Here is a 27,991-nt window from a genome sequence, read left to right as displayed (position 1 = left end):
AAGGCGTCACCCGCCCGTTTGAACAAAGGAGACGGCCCCCCAACCCAGGCGGCGGCCCTGCGCGGCCACTGCGGAGACGGCAGAAACCTGCCCTAAGATGGCGGCCGGCGCGCGGGGGCGGGGCTGGCGGGGGAGGGGGCTTCCGCTCGCGGCGCGGGCGGGGCGGGGCGCAGGCGCCCTCCGGAGGCCATGGCCGCCGCGCCGGAGCCCGGCGAGCCCGCCAAGGGGAAGGTAAAGGGGCGCGCGGGCCGGGGGCCGGCGGTGGGGGGAGGCCACCCGCCGGGACGCGGGTTCCGGAGAGCTACCGTCCCCGCCCCGACATTTCTAGCCGCAGCGTCCTGACGAAAGTGTCCGGGACTCGGGGGCGGAGGGGACCGAGCGGCACCGGCAGTGGCCGTGACACGGGCTGGCGGCACTGAAGGAGAGCGTAGCCGGCCGGGGGCCCTGCACCGCCATGTGCTGGTCGCGGTGAAGAGCGTTTGCGCGCTCCCCGAGCACCGGTGCCTGGTCTTGGAGATTGTGTCCTGAGCACGACACACGGGGACCCCGGAGTGCCGAGGAAGGGAAACTTGGTTAGATTCCGGGGAACCGCTGCGCACAGCAGGCGGAGGGCGGGTGAAGACTGAGGTTTTCCCCGTTTGCGTGCGCTCACCTGCGAACTGCACCATTTCCCGTCTGCGGAAGATGCGGTAGCTGCGGCGCGTTGCTCTCAGGATAAAAGCCGAAATCCGTGGCCTGTAGTACAAAGCCCTCACGTAGCCCCTAACCGTGCAGCGTGTGTGATTCCTCTCCCTTCCAATTGCACCAAAGCTACCCGAGGCTCTAGACACAGGGGGCTTGGAAAAGGAGGGCGGTTTCTCCTAAAGGGCCTCCTGACTCCCCAAAGCAGACGGAAATGCCTCTGTCCCCATCTCCCCGGCACCTTCCCCTTAGCTACATCACTCCCGCACTCATGATACTGGATGTTCATCATTTATGTCGTCTTCCTCTTGGGCTCCTTCAGGGAACCCAATTTATATATCCTCAGTGCTGAGCGAATAACGGATGTTCAGAAAATGGAAGAAAACATTTTTTTTTTTCAATAGAGAGCTTGTAGAGATGCTCACTTTGGGCCAGTAATGAACAAATACGCAAGACCTACTGTGTGCCAGAACGGTCCTAATCTACAGTTTTAGGATAGTCTCTGCTCAGCTTGGAAATTATGCTACTTCAGTTACTGCTTCTCTGGGGATTTTTCCGTTAAATTTGGCTCAGGTCATCAGATGGTTAATATGAACAAATGTTGGATATTTCCATATTGAATATCAAAACATATTTGTCAGTTTCTACACTATTAGTGCCTTTTTTTTTTAATGCCTCATATACTATTTGGAGTATACGTCATGTAACCAAATGTACCCCAATTTAAAAGTTGTTTATTTCAAGAGGCACCATAACTGTAAACACTGGCATCTTAAATAGGGCTTTTATCCCTCTGTTTGTTACCTTTGACAGATGACTGCTATCATTTAAGGGTGCAAAGTATGGTTTAGCCATTGAAAATTTAAAAATTTAATGGAAAAAAATACTACTAACCTATTTAATTGGTCCATCATTAGTAAAACAAAATACTGTAGTTGGTGAAAAGAAGGCTTAGGTACAAGCCGCAAAACTGAACACTACCAGATTTATGTGGCAAGGTTGGGAGGGGGGGAAAGCTTACTCATAAAACACTAGTACCTATCAAAGCTCATACAAAGAGATTACAAAATTTATGTAGCATAAGCTGTGACTGAATTAGTAGCCCAGGGTGATGTCAGAAAAGGAAGCCTGCAGTTCTTTTTAAAGAATTATTCAGTGATCATTCCAGTGTAATCTAGGGATTATTAGCATCAGCAAACCTAAGATAGAAATGGGAGTTAATCAAGCTGGTAGAACTAACCCTTAAAAACTCTCTGCCCCCATTCTTTGCTCTCCAGGAAACCTTAAAATACAAAATTTGGTACTGGCCTACCAGGAAAGCACTGTAGGTAAATTCTGAATTTATCAACCCATTCAAAAAGTATTTACAGAGTACCTACTGAGTGTTAGGCACTTGGTGCTAAAGACACAGCCTTGATCAAAACAGGCAAAATGTTCCTTGTGGAACTTCCGTGGTGCTGCAGGACTCAGACAAGGGAAACCAGAATTTCAGCTACTGACTCAACCATGCAAAGATCCAGGAGAAGAAAGGCAGTGTAGTGCTAACGAAGAACCATCTGGGTCGGTGTACCTAGACCAGAGGATGAGAGAGAGTGGGGGCCTTCACGACAGTAGTAAGGAAGGCATGGGGGGATTTAAAAGGACGATGGTCTGTGAAGATACTACGAGGGATGATGGTAGCCTGGTAGCAGCAGCGGAGGTGAATTTAGTTCGGGATGTGTTTGGTTCAGGTATGTCCCAGACTTGCCAACACATTGGACACGGGTTTGATGAAGGATTCAAGGATGATGGCGCCTAGGTTTTTTGGTCCGCAGACTGGTGGAGGAGTGATGCCTGAGAAGTAATTCTAATCTGGAAGTATTAATTTCAAGGTGCTCCTCTGACACACACAAGGCATCGCTAGACAGATGAATGGGGAAGTGAAAGCTTGGGAGAGGTTAAGCGTGATTTACAAATATGGGAGTCGCCATCATGCAAATGGCATTTAATTGAAAGCCTACATTTGGGAGCGGCGAAGGGCGGTGCGAGAGGTCATCGGAGGAGGGAACAGCAGAACTGCCAGGAACGGCCAGCAAGGTAGAGAAAACCAGGAGGCACTGTCCCTCCCGTCTGAAGCCAAGGAAAGCGTTTTGAAAACAAACGGTGGCCCGTGCCAGGTGCACCGATGGGAGTGCGGCGGGTTTTATGGTGTCTCACGCGGGCTTCTGCAGTGCAGCGTAGGGATAAATGCTCTTTGAAGTGAGTTAAAGGGAGGGGGGGGTTAACTTTAGCTTTGCGGTGAGAGGGCGCAGAAAAATGGGATTGTACCTTAGGCGGCTTGTTGGGGAGAGGGGTGTCAAGAGAGGAGGGGTTTTGTTTTTAGCCCGGAGAGGAAAAATAATGGTGCAAATGAAGGGGTAACCACATTTGCACCATTTTTGAGTGGTCAGGAGGAACCCACTGCAGTTAGGGACTGGTTTGAAATAGGAAGACACCCAGTTCATCTGGTGCATCGGGAGGAAAGTATGTACCGGCCCTTGATGCAGTGGGAAATGGGGTGCCTCTATAGTTCAGTCTATTTCCTATAAATTATTAAACTGGCATGCCGGCTTAGAAATCTTTTGAGCATCCCTGATTCCATCAAGGTGAGCTGGAAAAGCTGCTTTTCCAAATCTAAGCTTAAAATTTTTATGGGGCACCTGGCTGATTCAGTCAGTAGAGCATGTAAACACTTGATCTTGGGGTCGTGAGTTCGAGCCCCACGTTGGGCAGAAGAGTGTCCGTTTTTTAAAAAAAATCTTAAATAGTACTCCAAAGGGACTTATGGCTTGAGCCTTTTCATTTACATTTCTGAGCCTTACAATTCAGTGTACTTTCTAAAAGCGTTCTATGTGCTTAAGACTGGCTTTTCATTAATTTTCCTATACTTGCTTTTAAGTAATCAGTCTAAACTCCAGCTTTACTGGGAAGCTGAGAATTCTCTACCAGTGAAGGGAAGATTGGGCTCTTAAAAGAAGTCTGTGCACTCTTACGCAGTTTTGATACAAACTGCCGATCTGTACTTAGTACTTACTCCCTAGATGTGTGACCTTTGGAAAACGTCCCATTTCATTTATGAAAACAAAAGAAAGGGTTAAAGGATAGTGGGAAGGACAAGCTTCGGGGGTCAGGCGGACTTACTTCCACGTCCCCTCTGACCTCTCTGCAGCAGGTCACAGCCAGGCTCGGAGGTCTCCTCACATTGAGAGGTTGTGACAAGGGATGTAAAGGGCCTGGAAGGACAACTCCTGCCCCAGCTCTAAGTTACTGTTGTTTAATTAGACCAGTGTTGGTTTCTTAACTTTAGCACAAACCAGTTTTGTTGGATGTGGTGCTGATAAATGTAGTGTGGAATGTTTGGCAGCAGCATCCTTGGCCTGTAGCCACATGTTGGTTTTCTAGAAGATTCCATTTTATAAAGTAGATGTAACTTCTTTTAAGGGGTCTTATTTAAAATAAGACTATTTTGAATCACCTCCCTTTTTAACATTTACTTTTCTTAACAGTATCTAAAAGCTGTCCCTGATCTGGTAACATTCATAGAAGGGGGGGGGGGGGGGGAGACCCTGAAACTTTCTAAACCTAGATCTCCACGGCCCATCCCAGAATCTGAGGGCAGATTTGAAAACCTCTAAACTGAAAAAAGGTAAGTTTCCTAGCTGACTTAGTGCTATTTCAGATATTTGGCAAGGTATTTTACTTTATAAAGAACTGGGGGGGCGCCTGGGTGGCGCAGTCGGTTAAGTGTCCGACTTCAGCCAGGTCACGATCTTGCGGTCCGTGAGTTCGAGCCCCGCGTCAGGCTCAGGACTGATGGCTCAGAGCCTGGAGCCTGTTTCGGATTCTGTGTCTCCCTCTCTCTCTGCCCCTCCCCCGTTCATGCTCTGTCTCTCTCTGTCCCAAAAATAAATAAACGTTGAAAAAAAAAATTAAAAAAAAAAAAAAAGAACTGGGGTTGGTAGCAATTTGCCTAAGTACCCCCAGAAACGTTTCGTCTGCAGATGCTGCCCGGTAGGACTCGGGCATGGAAGGGAATCCACATGCAAAAAGCCATTCATAGAGTGATGTGTGCAGTGGCCAACCCGATCGATCGTTCCTTTTATTCTTAGGACGTCTCTGCCCAAACGTGCAAGCCATAGTGACTTCCTACCCTGTGGCGGACCTGAGAAAATGGGCACAAACCACCCCTTCTGGTCTTCCCCTAGGTAAATGGGCTGGTCTGAAGACGAGGGCATTAGCGCTGGACTGCAGTGGGGAGCCCTGTCTGCAGAGCAGCTCCTAGCCTCCCCACCTGCCATGACTGTTCTGTCCCCCTTGGCTTTTTGAGCTGATGGGGGACAAGCGGAGTTTTCCTAAATCAAATGAACTGCTAGAAACAGAATCAACCTCTTTGAAAACACAGGGACGTATTAGGTTTGTACTGAAGAGCTTTTACAATTAAGTCGGCAACATGTACCCACCAAACAGCATTAGGGGTGTGTGTCTGGGATGGGGGAACAGGGAGAGAGAAGAAAATGGGATAATCAAGAAGATACATAATTTCAGCTTTATTGCGAACCAAATCACACTTCTTGCCTGGCAGCAGCTTGAGCCAAAGCAGCAAACACAGGAGGAAATACAAACGAGTATCTTCATAATTCAACCTTTAATCTGATTTGCCATTTACTGCCCCCTTCCCATTCCTTCATCATCTTTTCCCTCCTCCTACAGAATCCTGCCTCACACCATGCTGTTCACAAATTATTCATTGAAACTTTTAAAAATATTTACTAAGAGAGCGTGCGTGCACACACACATTGGGGGAGGAGAGAATCGCAAGCAGGCTGTGCTGTCCGTGCAGGGCTGGATGCGGGGCTCCATCCGTGACCCTGGGATCACGACCTGCGCCGAAATCAAGGGTCAGACACTTAGCTGAGCCACCCCAGGTGCCCCATAACTGAAACCTTTATTTTTTTAAATGTTTATTTTTGAGAGAGAACGCGAGTGGGGGAGGGGCAGAGAGCCGGGGACAAAGGATCTGAAGTGGGCTCGGCAGTGACGGCTGCAGGGCTGACAGCAGACAGCCTGATGTGGGGCTCAGACTCAACCAGACCTGAGCCAAGGTCGGGACACTTAACCGACTGAGCCACCCAGGCACCCCCATGACTGAAACCTTTATATGGACAAGTCTGCTTCCTTTTTTCAAAGTCTGTTACCGAAAACTTGCATTTACTCAAGTTTTAGGAAACCGTCTCATTGTTTTCTAAGTCCTTCTTACGTAGGCATGCCAGAGTGAAGCAAGTGTGACTTTAAAAAAAAAAATTGCGTCCTGCCTTCCCCGAACCCCGAAAATCGAGTTCCATTGGATATTCACACTAAGCATGTGAGGCTAAGCTGAGCAGTATGTTTTTTAATCAGGAAGAGCAAGTCCATACATCCATGCAGACTGTAGAAAAAGAAGGCAAGGTTCATCTTAGCACCCGAAGGAACTTAAATCATCTCCTAGCCTGATGCCTTTCATTATAGATCGAGGGCCACAGACGTTAAAGAATACACATATATCCCACAGGCTGTAGAAGTCGGTGGCAGAGCTGACAGAGAAACCCACCTGCACGTTTCCACGGCTTTCCCCGTGACGCCTCCCCCACCCCTCGGTGCCGTGTGCTAGCAACAAAGACTCAAATACAGGCCAGCACAATTTCTTATCACAGGCAAGGAAACAGACCAAGAAACAGTGCACGTTTATCTTCACGTGAAATACTTCCATGAACAAAACTGATGTTCACCTGATACCAATAAAATCCGAAGTCCTTGTTGACTTTAAAACAAACGGCACTACAGTCTCATAAGCAAGCGCGGCTGAGTATTTACTTTTACCATTCTGTGCTTCCCGAGGTATGGGAAGCAAAGTGTTGCTTAATTTCAGTGATCACCAGATTCCCACCAGATTTCATTGATGTTTAAATGATCAATGATCAGTGATGGATGCTCTTATTTCCAAATCAGTCAACCGGCAAATTCTGGTATTAACACCGTACTTTAATTCATTTAGATGTTTAAGTTGTCCTGTTGTAATGGGGTTTTCTGATCAGATTCTCCAGGTTTCCCACATTTAGAGATGCAGACTGTAGGCCAAAGCCCGATGACCAAAGATGGTAAGCGGGTTCACGGTTGTCACACAAGCACATAGCCTAGAGTTTTTAATCTTTGCCAAACCACCCAGAAATAAAATATTTTGTTCAATCCAGGTTCTTTTCTATTGTATCCTAGACCTTTAAGCTCCTAGGAATTTTGGATGTCGAGAACATCCCCTGTGCACGAGATTCAGTATTATATGGTTCATTAGGATCTGTTGTGGCTGGCCTTGGACATTTTTTGTTAACTAGTGAGTATCTGTTTTTCTCTACGTGTGGTGAACATTTCCCAGGTGGACTAGTGTGTAATGTTTAATTACAATGGTCATCTTATGCTTTTTGACAGGTAGGATTAGAAGATCATGTGATGTTGGAGTAGGAGGATTTATCTTGGTGACATTAGGATGCTGGTATGTGTACTAAGTAATTCCAGAATATCCAGGATGGTGATAGTTTTCTCCAGTTCAAGCACATGCTCTTTTCTGAGCCACCTCCCACTAGAAGACTCCCCCAACCCCTGTGCCTTTGTATCTTTTAAATGTGCGTATGTAGACACATTTTATACCATTCGTCAGATGAACAGACGGATGCAGGACATTCCGTCAACACCAAGTTATGACTTGTACTTTAGGGAAGGCCTCAACCTTCCACACGCTCACTTCCGGCCTAGGGCAGCACAGCTGAAAATGCTACTTTAAGAGTGTGTTCACAACTACTGGCACAACACATGCATGAATCTGATGATGGGTTTTCTTAAGGGGGGCGGGGGGAGCCAGACCCAGAGTACATCATACATATGAGGTTCTACAAGTAAAACTAAGCTAAAGGTCATGAAAGTCCTCATTTTATGTAAAGCATACCTTAATAATAATAATGTGCTCTTAGGTATTCTTGACATCAAACTACCCCCCACAAACAGTACTCCGAATTAGAATGGTGGCATTTTCAGTCTTGGAATAGTCGTCTGTAAGGCCTCTTGAATTTTGTTACTACAGCCATCAATCACACTTGTCTCTAGAAGAACTTTCTATGAAGAAAGACTTAACTCCTGTTCTTTTCTTACAAGGTTCCACTGTAGGTATAATTATGCAAAGCTAAGAATCCAGGAAAGAATGGCCAGAGAAGGAATTAAAAATAAGATTTTATATGAAAGTACCCACCTTGATCCTCAAAGAAAACCAGCCAACGGCAACGGCGGCAGTGGGGTGACCTCGAGCACAGAAAACCCAGCTACAACTCACTGAGGCCCACGTAGTATACCTTGTACGTGCCGTGACTTTCAATCAAGTAAATAAAGCGTGTGTTAGTTGTAGTCTCTTTTTCCTACACTTGTGTGAACACACACTTACTCTCACTCTTGGACTGCGGCCAGCGTAGCAGATAGTGGGCTCGTCAAATTTAGCGGCCTCACATGCTCAGAAAAGTTTCCTTGTAGTAAGAGTGTAAGTAATGGCATCTCGAGAAACAGAATCTCTCCCAGTTGGGTCAGAAAACTTGCCTTAAAAACAAGGAACAACTGCATCACTGTATCCTGTTAAAAGTGAGGAAATACTTCCTGGTTTCTAAAGTTAGGTGCTACCGTAAGCCTTAAAACACTAATGGACCGTAGGACTTTGCGGATTGCTATTTTAAAAACGCACTCGCCACCTGACCATATTCTTTGATTTCTTAGAACAGGTAGGATCTCTCCAAAAGTGAAGATTGTTTTTAAGTGCTCTAATTTTTCTGGAAGTATGCAGTTTCTTTTAAATGGAATTTAAATATACACAGGGCATGCACAAACATTTTCAGAACTTGTTTGGTACAAACAAAAAACTACAGGATCACACACATATTATTACATTAATATGGATAAGTAATTTACAATTCAACCAGCTGTCATGTAAAAAGGCAAAACAGAAACAAAAACAAGGCACCCAACCAAGTCTACAGCATTTATTCATTCAGGGGAAAAAAACTCCCTTTTGGAATGGAAGCAATGGAATTATTTATTTTTTGGCTCAATAAATAGCCAACAGGACTTTTCAGGAAAATCTCTTAAATAATTTGACAAAACACAAGCTAGGGGGTCCCTTCCTGGTTAAGAGACGGTAAGTCTGAACACAGACCAGCAGACAGGATTCTGGTTAATGGTCCTAGAACTGGATTATGGTGGTGAGCCAGAGAAACAGAACAAGGTCAAGATATCCTGAAACTTTATTCTGGGGTGTCCCACTTTTCAAAGGTAAGTGGGGAGCGCATGCTCCGTTCAGGTCACACAAGGGAGCACCCTTCCCTCCTATGCCCACCTTTCCCGTGGCCGTCCTCACCAGGGGCAGGGCGCACGGGCTATGTGGTCTCCCAAATGCCACACCTCCTAAGAATATTCTCATCATCTAGAGGCCGCCCAAGGCAGGATTTGAACACTAATGCGGAAAGGTTGTTGGAAAGGAAAATGCAGTTTACGAACATCTGTCCACTACAGACACAACTCAAAAGCTGAATCCAGTCTGTTATTCAAAGTGACCAGTCACTCACGTTTTAAGAGGCAGCACTGTATCTGCATGGGGGGGTGTGGGGGGGGACTGAGGAGTACTGATCCAACCGGACCTTTAATAAGCTGTGTGCACAGGCCACTCCTGTTCTCAGCTTCGGTTTACAAACGGAGGCAATGTATAAAATCGGGCAATCGGATTAAGTTAACTCAGTTCCCACCTTGCCCTCCCATTCTATGATCGCATCTTACCCTGAGTGAGAGAAACCTCTCGGCTGGCAAAAATTTCCAAGGCCTTCACCAGTTACAAGGTTAGTTCACTTTCACAGCAGAGTAACTGCATAAATTGAAGACCTGGGTAAAAACAAAGTTGTGACATACTTACTTGGATTGACTCTGAAAATATCGTTTAGTAAGTTTACATGATAATGCCTTTTATTTCCTTCCTCAGTTACGGATGTTAGGGATCACACTCCTTGCTGGACCAGAACACACTCCAGGCCCCTCCCCTGTGGCTCCCGGACACCTTCCCTGAGGCCTCCCGACAGACCTCTAGGTCCCACCGCTAGTCTCCAACCCCGTCCACTCACGCTCCGCATTCCAACCTCAGGCTCCCACCGGGTGAGCGCTGTGCCAAGCCTGTCTCCAGCGCACCTCCGGCCACGGAGACCTGAACTCGGGCCTCTGCTTGAGCTCTCCCACTCTGGCCACAGGCAGAGCCCAAGTCCCTTGTCGGCAACTCCGGTCAGCTCTTCTCTTTACGTTCCCAACCCGCGTGCCTGGCAAGGGCAGTCCCGTGTCCGTTAAACAGTGCTCCAGGTCCCTGCTCCCCCCCACCCACTCGCCACGGGACTGGAAGAGCAACCTACCTTCCGTGACAGCGGGAACCTCCAGGTGAATCTCGGCTTTCACTGTTCCATTAATTCCAAAACTTCACACTAGGTGATCTAGCAGTAGATACCAGCTAAATAGCTGATTAAAATAGAATTGCGGCCATTAGTAGTTTTAAAAACGCTTTGTGGCTTATCTATAAATGCTTCGTTAAATCTGTCTGGTGCTCTATGCATTTCCCCCTTCCCTCACCCCTCCCTCGACTACTTGGCTTTTCCATCACAGTAAAAGGACCTCAGGGAATTTAACATTAACTAGAAGCTTTTCTTTGGACTTGTGATTTATAATGACCAAGTTTGGCAACAAAAAATTTTAACTATTCCTAGTACCATTATTTGATTTGCAAGCATCTTTTTAGTCTACGTACCTCTACTCCATCGCTGGTTTCCCTTTGCTTCGATTATATAATGCGAGGAGGTCTATATAATAAATTCAGGACTCCTGTTTATGCACTTTTCAGCAAAGAGCTAGGGATCAAATGGGGTTGGAATCCTTCTATTCCTAGATAAAAATCTGTAGCGGATGGGGGTCAAGGCACCCCTTTGAAAGTCATGTTAATATACGTACTACAGTTTGGGTAAACAGAAAGTCTTAATGAGTAGAAAAAAATAAAGCGAGTGCTAAACTTCTGATTTTTAATGGTCCTCTATAATAATAGTTTTTGGAAGCATCTTAAAATATGGTCCAGTGGTCATCCAATGAGGACAACAGAATATACCAATACCCCAATGCTGGCGTCTCACGCGGCCGATTTTATGCAGGAAGCTCCACCTTTTTTCTCTTAAAATACGAAGCTTTAGGGACAAAGCTTATTACAAAGGTCTTCCTCAAGGTATTACATGTTGAAGCTTGTAACGTTGAAGCTTGTAACTCCTACTTCAAGTAGGAGTCTTCAACAGCTATGCTTGCCTTACTCTTCATTTTCTAGAGTAAAGGTCTTTTTCCAAGTATTTCTATCTTGACAAAACCAGCAGTGACTACATTAACACGAGCAGGCACTAATGTAAAAAGCCTTCGGTTGTTCATTTTTGTGAACAAATGGTATCTGTTCCACTTTCCTAGGAATAACATCCGTTAAGTTCCATATGCCATAAACTTATGGTAGGACCTCCCCTTAGGAAACCAAAGTCAACAACCTGTATACACGGGGTTTCTTAATGGAGCAGTTTCCACGGAAATGTTTCTTCCCTTTGGACTGTGAGGACAAGTCCTATGAAATGAAAGCTATGCTTTGCTATCTGAATTCAAAGCTTATTTCTGAAACAAACCTTTTTCTTGTAATGGTTTTCTTCCTCAAGTGAACAAAATCGGATTTTTACTCTTTAGTCTGAAACAGAGCAAGCAGTCTGCTCTTTCAGAAGCCATCAGATTTTAGGTGACACCGTAGAGCTCTAGTTCATTGAGCAAATCCTGATAGCTACGTCTCAACGCTATACTGTATTACCCAATACATTTCCCTCTAAGCTTCTTATCAAGCCTTTAAAGGACTTCAGGGCGGTGAGAAATTACATGCTCTGGACTGGCACAAGCAGAGCTCACACTGAGCCTTTTTATTCCTTCTGTCTTCACAATTTAAATTTACTTCCTAGTTGATTTTTCCATTTTGATATGGAGTCCCATCTCATTATCCAAAAGGATCTCAATCTATTTTCCAAATGTTTATAAACTAATAAAGAGTAAGCATGTACGCATTTAGCACAGATGCAGAAAGATCTGGGGAAAACATGGACACAGGTATCCTGGACAGTTTTCTGCATTAAAGCATTTTCCGTAATCTCTACAAGTGAGGAGAATTAAAAAGAGGGTCTTCCAAAAAGTTACAACAGAAGGAATTTGAACCATTAGACTAAGGATCTAACCTTTTAAGGGCTCGGTTCTATTTGCATACCCAGTCTTAATCCCATGCAAGGACCACCACTCGAGGGCACACCAATACTTCATACTTGGGGGTGCGAAGGACAGGAGAAAACCTGGTTTTCCAGTTTATAGAATCTAGCCAATCAGGGTTACCAATGTCTCCCAATCCCCTACTTTTAAATAAGAGAGTTCTAATTAAGGTGATCCTGGAAGCCCAAAGAACAAGTATGAAATGTACAAGCAGCAATGAATTTGGAATACCTATTGGAATCACTGGAACACATTTAGTTGGGCCCTTTACTCTTCCACACAGGACATTCACATGGACAGACTAAGGAAAAGGAGATGAAATTTCAATCAGCATATATTTTTTTTTTTTTTTTGCTTTATTACTTAAAAAAAAAAAAGATAAAGCTGGACCCTTTCGTTGTACTTGACCATGACGCTCCCACTCCCTTCAACTAGACCACTGAAATGTAAGGACACCTTCTATTACTAGCTACCTAAAAAAACTGCTAGTTGCCATTCTAGTAAAAGCCCCGCTCCTTCTTCTGAAGTACCGATTTTCCTTCACCTCTCTGTAAGCCTTAACACTTCAAAACGTTTCCGTCACAGGTTGGCCGACCATACTGGCCATCTCGCTGTTCTTGGCCTTTTAATTTTTTTTTCGTTGACCCTAACGTGTTGAGTATGCTTCTCAGGTGCTTGGCAAGTGCAGAAAATTTCACCGCACAAAGTGGATTTTACTTCCGGTGAGCGCCTGGACTGTTAAAGGACTGGCAGGGAAGAGCATGCCATAAACAACAGTTCAGTGTTTGTTTAGACAGGTTGGCTCTCTGGCCTATGCAGTCAGACCTGCGCATGCTCCAGAGAACGTGCTCCGCCACTGGGACGGCAACGCCACTGGCGGTGCAGCCAAAACGAAGCGAATCTTCCCCAAAGACATTTCTCTATTTACCTAGACTGTCGTTACCGCCTCGCTTTCAACTATAGAATGTAGTTTCTCATACCCACCCATCCAGCTTTAAAACCAAACCCCCCCCCCCCCGCCATTCCTTGTCAAGATGCAAGTATACGTTGAATCCTGGCACGAAAAGGGAGAAAAAATTGTAATATTCCTAGGCAATAATTAAAGTTAAGTACAAACTGAAACACAGTTAAGGTCCTTGTCCCAATAACCTCCCTAACCAAGTAGCGCCTATCGATGATCTGTTCCCCTACAAGTAACTGCTCTACAATCACAACTGAATGCCCCAGGAGCTACACAATGCCAAGAAATTGTAGTTATTCCGGTTTCCATGTGGACGGCACAACCTAACTTCACAAAATACACAGGTGTTAACATTTTTAAAATAACTCCGGTTAACATTAGGACTATAGTTTTTACAATCTACTGAGCCTTACAGACTAAATTAAGTTCCTTGGACCAACTCATCAGACGTACTCAATCGCCTGTAATTTTAGTCAACTGGTTAGGATGTGACGTCTGTGCTGTTGGCCTTCTCCTACGGATCTTAAGTGCTCGTATGGGGTCTCCAGCCGTATGCGTGTTGAAATCGACTAAGTATAACCACCAAATAAAGTAGCGTACGTTTTAAGCAAAAACAATTGGCTATTAAGTAGGTGATTTCAACTATTCAATGTCACATATACAGGATTTAAACTTCGGGGTATTAAGGGACTTGGGGATCCTGGTTTTTCTTTTTGTCCACCCCAACGCACTCAAGAGATACACACTGTGTCAATCAGCACGCCTTTAGATCACTTCCATCACAATTCTGAAGGGTTTACCTTAGATAGCAAGGTGAGTAAAAAAGAGGAGGAAGGCTAAGGTCACTCGCTTCAACACGAGCTAGCCACCATAAAGTATTTTTAGTATTTGTCTATCACGTACCTGCAGTGCTGGCACCAGGGTATAAAATACACTGGGCCTCAGAGGAACCTCAAGAAAAACTCAACCACTAACCTGGCTACACATACGACCCCCGAGTGTTTTACTGCAGACTTGAAGAAAAGGGCCGAAAATTCAAACCTAAATCCAAACAGAAGGCTCCGCGTAGCAGAAGGGCATTATAGTTTTAGGTAAGTTTATGAAATTAACCATTCGAGTTCGAAGAGGCCGGTTGAACGGGACCAAAACTATTTAGACAGCTAACGCAGTTAGTCTAAATACCAATTTACCGTCCCCTTTAACGCCCCGGGCGTAACCATCGTGACCTATTGCCGAGGCCCTTAACGCTACGTATCTTTGCTCTTTACCATTACTGAAACGTTACACCATCTCTCAGAGCCCCAGAAACACCGACGACAAAGTTTAGACTCAAACCATTTTAAATACTTAGGTACGCATGGCTTTAGAAAAGAATGCTGTACTCCTCTTTCCGGAGTAGTTCAAGGAATATTCTGGGGGGTGGGAGTGGCCAATTATTCTCTGCTACATCCACCCACTTTTAAAAAAGACATTTTATACTTACGCATACAAAGGGAGTCGTGGAAATGGTTTTTAAGGTTACATTACCAGACACTAAGACTTGGGCTATGAAAGACAGGTTTATGCCTTCCTTAGTAGCTTATTCTGGTTTTGGCTTTTTAAGTACCAGATATATTCCCACAGACCTATAATCAGTTTTTTGTAGGTGACTGAAGTCTACCCCAAGCTTAAAAAGGTATGGGAATACTTCGTTTTTATTTGTGCGACGGGACCTATTATGAAAACGGTCCTAAGGACAAACAGCCAATTTATATTAAGCGCACAGAAAAACACATTCATTCCCACAACTGATGCAAGCATTGGATACAGAACACATTATCTCCATGAATGTAAGTTCTCCCGAAGGTGGAAAACATACTTAAGTATTACTTCTCCCAGAAAAATTTTAAGTACTTTGTCAAGGCAAGTAGTCTTTAGGAAGCTTTAATACCTTGTCAGTGCTCAGGACATGGTCCTCATTTTCAGGCAGAATCTACCCTGGGCAAGTGTGAGCTTCGGGTTTTGTGGATTTAAGGAGGCTTCCTTTGGTCAGATTGACTTCACTCGTGCTGCATTCTAAGATTTCGTCTTACTGCCTGGCCAGGAAGGGGCCAAAAGTTAGTCCTGACCTCCTAGGTCCGAGCCAGAGACCTCCACGTCAAAGGCCAAACAGGAGCCACAAGACAGAACCTACCAGCAGCAAAGCAAATGCTCTACAGGACAGGAGCTGTTACTTCATTTCTTACAGTGATCTGCCGTCTTTCCTGATTAACCTATCCCTGCGCTTCTCACACCGCTGGAGCTCACCAATCTGATCCAACACCTCACTCAGGAGGACAGGACCACCTGCAAAACTTTCTAGGGGAAGTACCACTGAACCAACAGCAATCTCACCGGTGGAGCGGAGACATTTGTTCCCAACTAGGTCTTGTGTTTCTTCGGTTTTGCTCGCCACAGAGGGACGGGCTAGAGGAGGGGCAAGCAGGAGGCCAAGTTTCTCGTTTACAGACCCTACTCTGCCAAATGGCCTTTCTTCTTTTCCGCCCTTTTGCTTGCTATCTGATCCGCTCCCCCTTCCCAGTTCCTTAAACACGAAGATTATTCCTTTCCAGGCATATTTAGTTCTAATCTCGAGGAGACCGCTGCTGGAAATTTTAACATATTCCTGGACAGTGTTTTTATCTATTCCACTGGTCTTCCCAAACTTCTCTGGACTACCCAAGGGAGAACAGTCTACCCAACAGTATTATTTGGCCATTACTCCCCCACCACGATTCACGTTAGAGTATGAACTCCTCGGGAAGCAGTTTTCAACTAGAAGGTAGATCCAAGATATTTCAAACGTACCCAGAACACTGATTAGCAACAAAGCTGAAAACAAATTTTTCCCCTGGGTAGGTCTACTATGCAATCCTCGTAATTACAATGTGTACTGATATAACAGTTAATGCCAGTGGTTGCCAGCACTAAAGCTAACTGCTAAAAAAAACAAAAACCCTTGAGACGCTACCTTGTCCCGGTAAGTATTCTCACCAGAATTCCAGGATTAGCCTCCGCTCCCAAAATGTATCAACTTAAACCTACACCACCAGCTAAAACTCCACTCCCGCTCTGCTTGTGGCAGAATTCCTAGGAGTATGAAGAAGTGAAAAATCTGATTGAAGATGGCTAAAACAAAAATCTAAGCAGACAGAAGAAAATACAGACAAACCTCAACTTACCAGAAGCAACCTAAAACACCAACAAAACGCTAGACTGAAGTCAAGTTTTAGTTCTACAGTTTGACTCCTGATTCCTCACTTCACATCAGTGAGGGTCCTTTAGAAGATTAAGTGTTCTGTGCAAACCCAATAGAATTACAATTAGGGGATCTAATGCGGTCACATAGCTACAGTTAAGTTAGCAGTGTTGTGTAGTCGTGAAATCAAGGACTGGCTTGTACGATGGCTTCTAAAAGCATCTGTTCCCAGAGTCTCACGTATCAGATATATGCGTATTAAGATATTCTCTTGAGGACAGCCGTTAGCATTTCGTAAAGATGGTAAACTGAGTGTTAACTTCTCCCAGCCAGTACACCTTTTCCCCTCGTTAAATGTTAAGTCGTCTGGGGGGGGAGGGGAAGGAAGGATTCGACTTTACTTCGTAATTAAAACTCAATTGTCAGTATACATTTAAGTTTTTAAAACCTAAATGTTCGAAGTACGGAGTACAGAATAAGCTGTCCAGAAAGCACACACTTAAATTTCCTCCTCTTGGGAGTTTTATAAAGGGATTTTGAACCTTGATGGCGAGAATCCCAAAACGAGAGTAAAATGAATTCTTTTTATTGCAAACAAACGTCTAAATTAATTTCTCCACCCACTTTCTTTAGAGAGAAAAAGAAATCAGCAGGCTAAGGAGATACCCATTCAAGAACTGACATGATTAAAAATTAAGATATAAATGGGTGACTCACAATTTCATTAGCTTACAAAGATGGTGGAGTAAAGTACTACAAGCACACTAGTGATACAGTATTTTGTGGGAGAAGGGCATACAGACATAGCTAACTTCATATAGATCCCATTAGACAACTGGATTTACAACAAGTTTTTTTAATAAGAAATGGGCAAAGCCAGCTTTCTTTTCAGAATCAAAATGCAGAACAAATGGAAAAATTATGGTATTGAACCTTCACAAGTTTGAGCCTCCACAAATAATGCAACCAAAGTTTTACATTTTGAACAGCCCTTCTACGTACACTCCATCTTCTCTCTCTTGGTTCCAAGTTTTCTCTTCGTTCCCCATTAGGCCAATTCCGTTGTTATTTAAAAAAAAAAAGAAAGAAAAAGACTTCCCAGTTATGGTCAGGAACTACGATGGAAGCTTCCCCCTCCGCCGCTCGGCAAACTACAGAGAGGATGGAGTGTTCTAGGAGCAGTACAGAGTCTCAGGTGATTCATGAGGACTGCGCGGTCCTCCCATGAATCTGGTTGCTAACATTTCTATTATATTGTGACAATGACTCCCGACTGTTATCTCTGTGAGAAATGGGGGGAGTAAATTCTTAATAAAAGACACCAGGTACAAAGCAACATTTTACTTTTGTTGTGATAAAAAAAAAAAAAAGTCACATTTTACAGATAAAATGTAGAACCCTGAAATACTGACACATTCTCTTATCGTGCACAATGCTGAGGTTCTCTTACGATTCACTTTAAAACTGCAATTAAAAATGTACAAAAAAGAAAAGAAAAAAAATCAACCCACAAAGCTTCTAAAAAAGGAACCCGCAGGCACTTCCTCTTGTGGAATGTTTAAAAAGTTAGCCTACTAAAGAAAACAGTCGACTTCTTGTGAAGGTTTTGGAGAAATATGTATCAGTTCGTTTTATTTGGGTATTCAATAATATCCTTGGTGATAATGCTGACTCCATGGCTTCTGACCCCAGAATTGCTGTAAGAGAAAATTTTTTTTTTAAAGAAAAAACATCAATAAGCCACTCAAACTGCTTTTAGGAAATGACAATCTAATTCAGAGTAATTGCTGGAAACAAATTTACACCTGTCATACCTCTGATTTCTATCAAACCAGATTTAGTTAGTATTAATATCCCATTATTACCAATAAACACATTACAAAAGAAAACACATCATGACTTGGTTAGTTTATACAATTAAAGCTAACAATAAAAAGAACCGTACGTATTAAAGAATATTACTTTATTAAAACAGTAAGTTACAGCCATCTCCACCTATATTCAAACCTCGCCCTGTAACGATTATAAAAATGCTCCAATCCCTGCGCAAGGGTTTCAAGACTGACTCTTACGATGAACTTAAGGCACAATGAATGTACGTAGCACATAAGAAGTTACTTACACCCTGCTGCCACTGGTTGTAGCCCTGAGATTGGTTTTTGTAGCCACGATTGTTTCCTCGTCCTCTGAAGTTCTGGGGGGGGGGGGGGGAGGCAGGGAGAAAAAAAAAAATCCTTGAAAACTCAAACTCCAGAGCACAGGTCTGTGCCGTACACAGGAGCCAGCAGCACAGGACAGGCCTCGCCTCTAGCAACTCAACCCTGGGCGCCCTGTGCTGTTTTGCTCTCGGTGTTTTATTCATTTAAGACATCCTTGGACGTGCTGCGGGTTCATGCACCTGAACACCAAACTTAGGCGGCCCTCGTTCTACCATCCCTGGTGTTCCTGCGCCACCGCACTCAGACCTAATGGCCTCACTGAGGCTGTGACATGACTTTACAACTTTCCCGACTCCATTATCCGAATCATGGGGGGGGGGGGGCCATTACCTGGTTGTAGTTCCCTCTGTTGGGCATCCCGCCTCTGCTGTAGTTCCCTCTGTTCGAGTAACCGCCTCGGCTGGGGAACACGGGGCCGCGAGGGTACGGGTAGCCGATGCCGCCACTGCCGCCACCGCCACCGCCTCGCTGCGGCATGTTGCCCCTCCTGTTGTAACCACCGCGATTCCCAGGAGCTGCAGACAAGACACGTTGGCTTTAGCAACCTTGCACTTCCTTTCCACAGGACCCTACTCTTGCGGACTGGTCCTCTACTGTAGAGAAAAGTAACTTCTAAAACCAACAGGGGCGCCTGTCTGGCTCGGTTGGGTAGGCATCCGACTCTTGATTTTGGCTCAGGCCCTGACCGCAAGGTCTGTGGGATCGAGCCCTGGGTCAGGCTCTGTGCCGACAGCGCGGAGCCTCCTTAGGATTCTCTTTCCCCCCCTGCCCCTGCCTCCATCACACACACTCTCTCAAAATAACGTTTAAAGAAAAAGACACAACGTTTAACACCTAACAAGGCGTGCTTAGGATCACATCACGGCATTTGAAGCTAGTTACTAGGGCGGAAGAGTCCAGGGAGGTCAACTGTCCTGCGTTAAATTCAGTTGACCACCACCCGGCCCCCAAACTTAGAAGATGGTCATCGCTCGTTCCAACCTCCAACCAGGTGAAACTCAAAAGCAAACTCGCCTCCTCCTCTGAAACTCCCGCCGCGCATGTTGAACCCGCCACGTCCTCTGTGGCCGCCGCCTCTGTTGAACTGGTTCTTGCCACTCTTATTTTTATTGCTCTTCTTGGAGCCGGTGTTCTGTTTCTTTTCCGGCGGCAGCGCCTTTTTGCTCTCTTCCTTATACTGCTCCAGAAGTTTTTGGGCTTCCTCCTTCTGCAGCTCAACATAGGTGATTTCATCAAAGCACTCGGCCACCTCCGGCAGCGTGAAGTTTCCTACAAGGAATAGGGTCAGATTAGCCCCAGACCACAGTCCTAAAGCCTGCTTTCATCCTTTCAAACCACGCTATATGCCATCTGCTCGGTGTATGAGCGTTTCCCTAAAGAGAGAAATAAACCCCACACACACACTCCCTTAACAAAGAGCGAAGGTAACTCAGGAACCGGCATCACCGGCAAACGTTCACGCGAGTTTGCAGGTACAGATCTCGGCAGCTTTAACGTTAATAGAATTAAATTCATACCTTTCATTTTGAGGACAGCGTGTTCTGGTAGGTCTTTTCCCTCTACTTCAGCTTTCTTCTGTGTTCTTTGCTTATAGTCTTCATCTTTTGGGCAAACTACGACAGCTTTTCGCTGGAAGCCTGCAAACAGGCACATTTTTCTCCTCTGGGCAGCAGCAGACACGTTGGTCTTTAAAACAAAGTTCATAAACCCAAATGTTAGCTCCACGCCAAACCCAATCATCAGTTCCTTTTGTTAATAACCTCAAGGCTGCAGCTCACCTGATCCAGAATGAAATTTCGCTTCTTACGGGCAGCGATCTCAATAAACTTTCCGAGACACTGTGGAGCCCTCTGCAACAGCGTGTTCAGTTTTCCAGTATCAGCCATCTGTTTCTTAAAACCTGCCACCTGTTTTAAAAGTTCAACAGTTCCTTTGAACTTGTGAATAAAGCTCAATTTTTTTAATATCAGCTTAAATCTACATGGAAACCAGACATTGCAAAGTTTAAATACCGCCTTTCCTTATCATCACTACAAAAAAGGTCATTTTATCACATAAGCAAGATCCTCTGCTCTCCTAAGTTCAGCTACTAAATGTCGATAGTTCAAAATTTCCTAGAAAAAATAAAGCGTCGCCCCTGGAAGGCACTTTACCTTCCAGACAGAAGTAGTTTACATCCTTCTATAGTTTAAGTAACCAATGGAACTTTGCCCAAGCTCCTATCTCTAAAACACCAACGCAAAATGGATAAAGACAACAGGCAAAAAAGTTTTAACGCCTTCTGGTTTTTTTAAAGTGCTGAGATCACACCCTCAGTATTTTTCTTACCATCATTTTATCCATTATGGTGTTTGTTCCGAGAATGTTGTATTTACCAGGATTTTCTGCCGCATGTTTAGTAACCCAGGTGGTTTTCCCAGCTCCAGGCAAGCCAATCATCATAACAACCTACCATGGAAAAAAAATGTTTCACTTAGTAGAGCCATCTAAAAATTCCTGAAGTTATTTTGTGAAGTGCACAAAAACCCAGTTTCAATTTGTAAATTTTCATTGCCCTAAAACAAGGGAATTTCTGGAAAACTTAATATTCTACATCAAAAAACACAGCTACAGCTGATGCCAACAGCCGTGCCACAAAGCACGTGAAACAGAACAATCATCCAGATCTTCTGAATGTCATTCTTGCCAAACAAAAGTAACCTTCAAATGCTTTTAAAAAAATCCACTTACTTCACAATCTTTCTTCTCTTCAGGCCCCTTTGGTCCTCTAACTCGATCCTCTAAGGGGACATTCTGGATAAAAGTATAATCTTCTGGTATTGGAAAATATGGCTTTTCCTTCTGACCAAAATTAAATTCAACTGCACAGTTGTGGCAGAGAACATGCGGGAAGAGTGGCCTTCCAGCAAGAATTTCCTTACTGATTTTGAAGGCAATGCCAAGATCTTGCCCGTTCTTTGCATAGGAGAGTTCTACTTCATCGCTTTCAAAGTTCTGTTAAATCGGGAAAAAAATTAAGATTTTAACCTGCTTCCTTTAAACTTGCTTTAAAAAACCCTCAAAATTCAAGTTGAGTGAAGCTTACCCTCTGGAAAACAGATTTAGGTTAAACGTTAGGAGCTTTAGAATAGTTATAAACAATGAGACACACACATCTAGAAGCAGAAACAATACTGCCTTCAGTAAAGTACACTAGATTTTTCAGGTCCAGTTCATGTTAAGTAGTTTTTAGTCAAAATGGGTTAGTAATGAAGGCCAATGTTGATAAACCTTTTTTAAAAAAAATCCCCAGCTAGTAATTGCTCACTTATATATAGAAACTTAGTTGACTTACAGCAAAACATGTTATCACATCATTTTCATCAAATTTCTCTCCATAATCTTCAGTCTCACAGTTGCAGGTTTTTATTCCTTTAAGAGAATACCCATAAGAGAATTCTTCTTCACCTAAGAAAATAATGAACTTTCGTGAAATCGATTGTTCAAAACAGTCCCATGACCCACATATTTTAACATTCAGGATAGAGGACAACAATATAAATGAGTACCTAACCTAACATTCTTCCACTCATGCTGTATCTAAAACATAGACAAGTAATGAGAGCTACAAGGCTTATATAACTATTTGAAAAACTGCAGACCACAGGATAATGCTTTTCCTAACCACCAGTCATAAAACAAGTAACCATCCTACTATACATGCTAATAGCATTCGTCTCTAAAATACTAATAAAATCGATTAAAAACAAACAAGACAGAATTAGAATACTTCTAGTCTCACTACTGAAATCAGACCCTGAACACTCATGAGGACAGTACTCTTAATGGAAACTTTACCAAGCAACATTCCACTTGTGGTTAGTGACCAGCCAATCCGAACTTCATGTATGTCAATATCTTTTGTATATAAATGCCTTACTGGGATCTTCTCTGTAACCTGAAAGTCAAATCATAAGTGATTACTACGAAGATAAACCCTTGAACTCTAGCTTCATTTCATCTGGGCCATGGGCTAATTCTTCTCTGGCTACTAATACAAAGACACTCATTCTACCCTGTCATCTCCCCCCTCCCCCGTAAGAACTTTACAAATTGACAGAACTTATAAGTTGGAATTGAAAAGGTTGAAGTTAAGTACTTGGTTGGATCACATTTAAAAGAACAGATAATGTTTAAAAATTACATATCCCTGACTCGAAACCCGATGAAAGTATACGCTCAACATGCTTTGCTCTGGGACAAAACGAGAAACCCAACAGTTATTTTTAAACCCTTGGTGGGCCTTTCAAGTGCCTGATAAAAAAGGAGCACCCTAAAGAAAAACAGACTGGCTCAATAACAAATTCTGATTGTAACAAATATGGTTAACGGTTATAAAACAAAGGTCTTCCAAGCCCCTCTTCCAGTCCACAGAAACTTCCAAAGAAAGAAGCCCCACTGACACTGAATAGGGTCCGGCAACTGGAAATTCACTTGTTTAAAAAAAAAAACAAAAAACCAAAGTCACAAAACTACATTTACCTTCATCTCAAAACAGACTTTGCCTTTGGACACACCATAAGATGCCCTTCCTCCAGCCCAAAGAAAAGCAAAACTCTCCATAGTAAGGGAAGAAGCACTGAGGCGGTCTCTTGATATTTTAAAATGTAGATCACAATTATCTGTAATTATATCAAATACCATATTATTTCTTTTGACATCCAACATGAATACAGCTGCTACGTAGGCAAACCTGGTGATTACATTCTTGCGTATTTCCTAATGCTTCACGGACACTGCTTCTACAAACCATGCTGCTGTTCTGACCTTCCGTTTAAGCCCCACCCCCACACCAAGTCACTCTCACCAAATTACCAACTAAAGCGTAAACAGCCTCCAAAACTAAAACAGCCAGGTTTAACGTGTATTTTAAGTATATAAAATAATCAAGACAATGGGACATGGATACATACCTGCTCTGCTCTTTACCTTGATTTAGAGGCAAGCAGTAGAGGATAGCAGGAAATCAAAGTGAAGTATGCCAGAACCAGGGAGAATTTACCCGTGCCACAATAAAACTGAAGGTAGGCCATGATATTTTAAAATACAGGAATATGAGCCGTTGATCCTGCACTTTGTCATTTTAAAACACCAGGGGCTCTAGATCCTAAATTCTTTCCAGAACTTGTGAAGGCAGCCTCAACCCTACAAAGTGCAAGCCTGGTTGTCTAACACTGTTCATATTACAGCATTTTAAGGTCCCTTTTCCCCAGGCTTGCCGGTTCGTCAATAACAATGGGGGATTATCCACTTCCCGGATTACTCAAATCCAAAAGGTCTTTAACTTAGCTACCTTTGGGTCACTGGCTCATTTCGTATGCACCTTCTTGGAGTTCCCCCCATGAGAGCTAAAGTTAAAAACTGTTTTCTTCAACAGTTTTTATTGATGAAAGGAAATTAAACCTAGTTTGGAATTCTCCTTAAATAAGCTTTGCTCTCAAAAGATTCCTGATCGCTGATAGTATTTTTGGCTCAAACTGTGCTTGTACCCAATGTAAGTAGCAAATGAAGGAGCTGATATTCCTCAGTAATGAATTAAAAGCCTACTCTGATAGTAGCGTTACTTCTTGAATCACTGCTTCACTGTCCTACCCATGCCCGCCCAGTTTGTATTTAAGCAACCGAACTGTATTTAAAACTTTCAAAGAAACTACTTTTCCGTGTGTGTTTTCTCTTTTAAAAGACTCCCTTAGCTCAACTACCTGTAAAGGACATTTAGTAAGAAATCCAGGGTCAATGTTTACATCCTCACAAACCTGATTAAAATTAAATTCGTATTGGAAAACACGGGAATCTACACTTTAACTGCCTGGATCTACAGGGCAGGTTCACACCTTACCGCTTTTCAAGCAATTGTTTCTACCTTTTGTTCTTTCTATCCAAGTGAAAGAATTGTGCATTCTGATCGAATGTTAAACCAACACAACGTTGTTGTTAAAAAATAAAGTCACACACGTGACAGCCAAGGCCCATCTAGAGGTCTGCAATCCTCCTCACACTCAATTGCAACCCAACTTGGGTAAAGGAGCAGTGTTTACAGCGCTGCCATTGACACCATTCGCTGCTGAAGAAAGCTAGTAGCCCCGTGATAGCCCACTGCTGCTGCCCCAGGTCTTTGGAAGAAATCAACTTATGTTAAAGCAGCAGCTACTGAACTGGAATTGAGAACAAAAGAGCAGTTATTGAAAAAGTAATATTACAATCTTTTAGAATAGGGAATACACTTGCGTGCTAATGGGAAAAGCCATTCATTACATATTTCACTAGCCCAAAGAGCTCCCTTGCTAGAATTCTACCCCAAAAAGGGAAATTATTGTAGGAGCCTGCAAGGATAAGTTACAGATAGTCTTACAAGTTTCCATTAGCTAACTAAAATTAAAAAAAACTGGCATTAATTTTACATTCCTACAAATGAAAACTTTCGAGTCATATAAAAAAATATAACCAAATTGCCGAAGCCTGGAAAATTATCAATACGACACAACCGATGCTGTACTAAACATTTAGCTACCGAAATCTGAATACAAGCCATCACCACCTTCCTTTTAACAGAAACGGTTTAGGCTAAGTTTTACGCGTTTACGTTCAGTGCACTGCGTTGTTTTCTAACACTCTCGGACCCAAACCGCCACACTGAGAAACTAGGGGAGTAGACGGGAGAAACCGCTTCACTTACAAGTATCAAGACAAACCACTGTGTCATCGAAGTGCTCATCTTCCTCTTCAACAGGTGGCTGGGGAGATTTGGCTCTGAAAGACAGAATCGTCTCCTGATTCAGCTTGTCCTACCCAAGACCGAACGGGTGACGAGTAGAACTAGATGGGCATCCTCTACCTGCTATACTTGTTCTCTTCAATGTACTCAAAATATCCACGGCCATGATCTTCTCGAGGTCTTTTCACACCTCTCTTTTTATCTCCGCCTTTCTGCTCTGTTTTGCCGTCTCCTATAACACACAACACCCCCGCGTAAGGGGCCAAGCCGCGACACGGCGGAAAAGAAAAACCCCCTTCCTGTTCAAAGACGCAAAAAACTCGACTTTCCCGTTCTTTTCCGGGAGGGATTTCAATCGACGAACCCAACGCGAACCCAAAGAACAATCAGCTCGGAACCGGGCTGCAGTTAGTGACGCAGTCCAAAACCATCGCTAATTTTGCCACTCTATGCGAAGATTCGAGAAAGCTCCTGCAGGCTAGCGCGGCACAGGCCCCGAGCCCACGTGTATCCCAAAGAGAGTTCAGGAAGGGGGGAGGGGCCGGCCCGGCCCGCGCGCCCTCCCCTCCCCTCCCCTCCCCTCCCCCACCCGGGCCCGCGTTCCCCGCGGCCGCATTGTACTGATCTTCCGCCCCGCTCTCCCCGCCCGGCCCCTCCCGCCGGAAGTGACGTCACGCCGAGACCCTGCGCTCCTTGCACAATACCGCGGCCCAGCGCCGCCAAAGCGCGCCCGCCCCGGGCCCTCGGGCCTCTCCCCTCCCCCCGAGACATGTGCCCGCACCGCGCGCACGCAGCGCGGCGGCGCCACCGCGGGCCGACGGGGCTCCCGCCCGCCGCTCCTCCCCCCGCCAGCGGCAGCTGCAGCTTCCTCCCCCCCCACCCCCCACCCCCGGCTCGCCAGCCACATAATGGAGGCGCCGCCGCCACCGTCGCACGCCCCGAGCCCGAGGCCTCGCGGCCGGGCGGGATTCCCCGCGCCCCCTCCCCCCCTCCCCGCTACCCCCGCGGCGGCCCCCGCCCGGGGCTCCCTCCCCCCGGCGGGGCTCCGGCAGGCCTGGGGCACGGTCCCCACCCCGCGCGGGCCTCCCGCCGCGCGCAACGTACAACGCAGCACTCACCCGCCGCCGGAGCCCCGGGGCGACCGCCGCCTCCGCCGCCTTCCGCCTTCTTCTTACCTCCCGCCTGCTGCTGGCCCTGCCTCGCCCCGGGCGGCGCCACCGTCACCGCGAACAGCGAGGTGGGGCCGCTGCTCTTCCCCGCGGCCTCCTTGGCGGCCCCGCGCTGCTGTGGGGGCTGTTGCTGCGGCGTCGCCGGCGGTTGAGGCTGCTGCTCCCCGTGCCCGTTCTCGTCGCCCGCGCCTTCCTCCTCGTCGCCGAGCTCATCTTCCCCTTCCTGGAAGCCCTGATCGTCGCCGTTCTCGTCTTCCGAGGCGGCCTCCTCCTCCTCCATCGGGCCCGAGTCGGCCGCCCCCGCGGCCCCGTTCTCCTCCCCTAGCTCCATCTGGTCGCCATCCAGCGCGGCGATCCCTTCCTCCTCCTCTTCCTCCTCCTCCTCCTCCTCGTCGCCGCCGGCCGCGGCCTCCTGCTCGAGGCCTGCTCCCGAGCGCCCGGCGGAATCCCCGCCCAGGTCTAGGCTGCCGTTCCCGGGCTCCATGGCGGGGCGGCCGCCGGCCTCCTCGTCGTCCAGCGCGGCCTGGAGTCGCTCCATGAGCTCGGCCTTGAGACCCTTGTCGGAAAGGCGCCGCTTCTTGAGCTCCTCTTTCAGCTCCGAGACCTTCAGCTTTTTTACATTAACAGGCGAGGAACTCATGGTGAGGGCCCCGATTCACCGCTAGGCGCTGGCTCAAACTCGGCTCCGCTCACTCGGCCACTGGTGGCGGCTGCTGCGGCTGCTCCTCGGCCCGGGCGGCGGCTGCGGCTGCGGCTGGAGGTGGGTTCGTGCTGCAGAGCGGACCCGCCTGGTGTCGAACGGCGCCAATTCCTTTCACCGAGTTCGCGAGGGAGACGCGGAGACTCGCCTGGCGCGAGCGAGCACGCAACGTCCTCTCGCAGGGGCGGCGCCGCGCACGTAATATAGGCGCCCCGCCCCCTGCGCCGCCGGGAGCGCCGCGCAGGAGGAGAGCCGGAGCGTGCCCGCGCCCCGCCCCGCCCCGCCCGTGCCTGCCTCCCCGCCCCCACGCCGAACCCGCCGAGAGCGCGGCGCAGGCCGCGCAGTGCGCTTCCAATTGGGGCCGAGCAAATGGAGGAAGAGGAAACCGCCTTTCGGTTAAACCGATCCTCTGCAGCCTCCGCTGGCTTTTCTAGTCCTCTGCCGGCGGTACTCGTCCCGCTCTTGGCCTTCCCAGCCCGGAGGCCGTGTGCGCGCACAGGCTCGCAGGCCTCGACCTGGCCTGTTCAGTCGAGCCCTCCACCTTTTCTTCCATCTTAGATCTGCCTTCGTATCTGTCTCCCCAGCTATTTGCTCGAAACTCCTTCAATCTCATTTCCGTGTCGGTTTGTACCACACGAATCGGCAGTTATCGGACGCGGGGGGCTTTCTTCCGCTTAGTGTTTGGTTTAATTTTTCCAAGCCCTGCCTGGCGCCCTGGGTTTTAAATTGAGGAAGGGCGAGGACAGAGCATCTCTATTGTCTCTTCCCCAAGCCCGGGTGCAGGGCTGGCTTCGGGAGCGGGAGCCTCCACTCCATGCTGCCAGCCTCCCCGGGGCAGCTGTTCGCCCGGTGCTCAGAGCCTGAGAAGTTAAATAAGCCTCAGAATGGCGTTTCTGAGTCGGCTCTAC

General features: G+C 46.0%; 2 protein-coding genes across 8 annotated transcripts; one reads left to right on the top strand and one right to left on the bottom strand.

Annotated features, from left to right (window-relative positions):
- Positions 1-135: 135 nt before the first annotated feature.
- On the top strand, positions 136-18,312 carry LOC125154948 (cytochrome c oxidase assembly protein COX20, mitochondrial). Of its 3 annotated transcripts, XR_007147999.1 has the most exons (5): positions 136-231; positions 6,949-7,063; positions 7,159-7,222; positions 7,879-8,110; positions 18,302-18,312. XR_007147999.1 is itself a non-coding variant. In XM_047839631.1 (4 exons), exons 1-4 carry the CDS (start codon positions 190-192, stop codon positions 8,054-8,056), a joined length of 399 nt encoding a protein of 132 aa, XP_047695587.1. In that variant the 5' UTR covers positions 136-189; the 3' UTR covers positions 8,057-8,124. The 3 variants fall into 3 exon arrangements, 2 of the variants coding, with proteins under 2 accessions (XP_047695587.1, XP_047695588.1); XM_047839631.1 differs by lacking the exon at positions 18,302-18,312 and having other exon boundaries at positions 7,879-8,124; XM_047839632.1 differs by lacking the exon at positions 18,302-18,312 and having other exon boundaries at positions 7,163-7,222; positions 7,879-8,017.
- Positions 8,733-27,270, bottom strand: HNRNPU (heterogeneous nuclear ribonucleoprotein U). 5 transcript variants are annotated; one of them, XR_007147998.1, is made up of 16 exons: positions 26,333-27,268; positions 25,335-25,446; positions 25,176-25,249; positions 22,982-23,121; positions 22,298-22,397; positions 21,795-21,907; positions 21,191-21,454; positions 20,789-20,908; positions 20,239-20,367; positions 19,978-20,146; positions 19,475-19,729; positions 18,791-18,975; positions 18,364-18,435; positions 12,295-12,364; positions 10,155-10,257; positions 8,733-9,639 (listed from the first exon to the last, which is right to left on the bottom strand). XR_007147998.1 is itself a non-coding variant. In XM_047839628.1 (14 exons), exons 1-14 carry the CDS (start codon positions 27,021-27,023, stop codon positions 17,885-17,887), a joined length of 2,478 nt encoding a protein of 825 aa, XP_047695584.1. In that variant the 5' UTR covers positions 27,024-27,266; the 3' UTR covers positions 17,082-17,884. The 5 variants fall into 5 exon arrangements, 2 of the variants coding, with proteins under 2 accessions (XP_047695584.1, XP_047695585.1); XR_007147996.1 differs by having other exon boundaries at positions 10,155-12,364; positions 26,333-27,270; XR_007147997.1 differs by having other exon boundaries at positions 10,155-12,364; positions 26,390-27,269.
- Positions 27,271-27,991: the final 721 nt, after the last annotated feature.

The sequence above is a fragment of the Prionailurus viverrinus genome, chromosome F1, assembly GCF_022837055.1.
Source record: "Prionailurus viverrinus isolate Anna chromosome F1, UM_Priviv_1.0, whole genome shotgun sequence".
Taxonomy (NCBI): Eukaryota; Metazoa; Chordata; class Mammalia; order Carnivora; family Felidae; genus Prionailurus; species Prionailurus viverrinus.
This window is presented reverse-complemented; position numbering and strand designations above follow the sequence as displayed.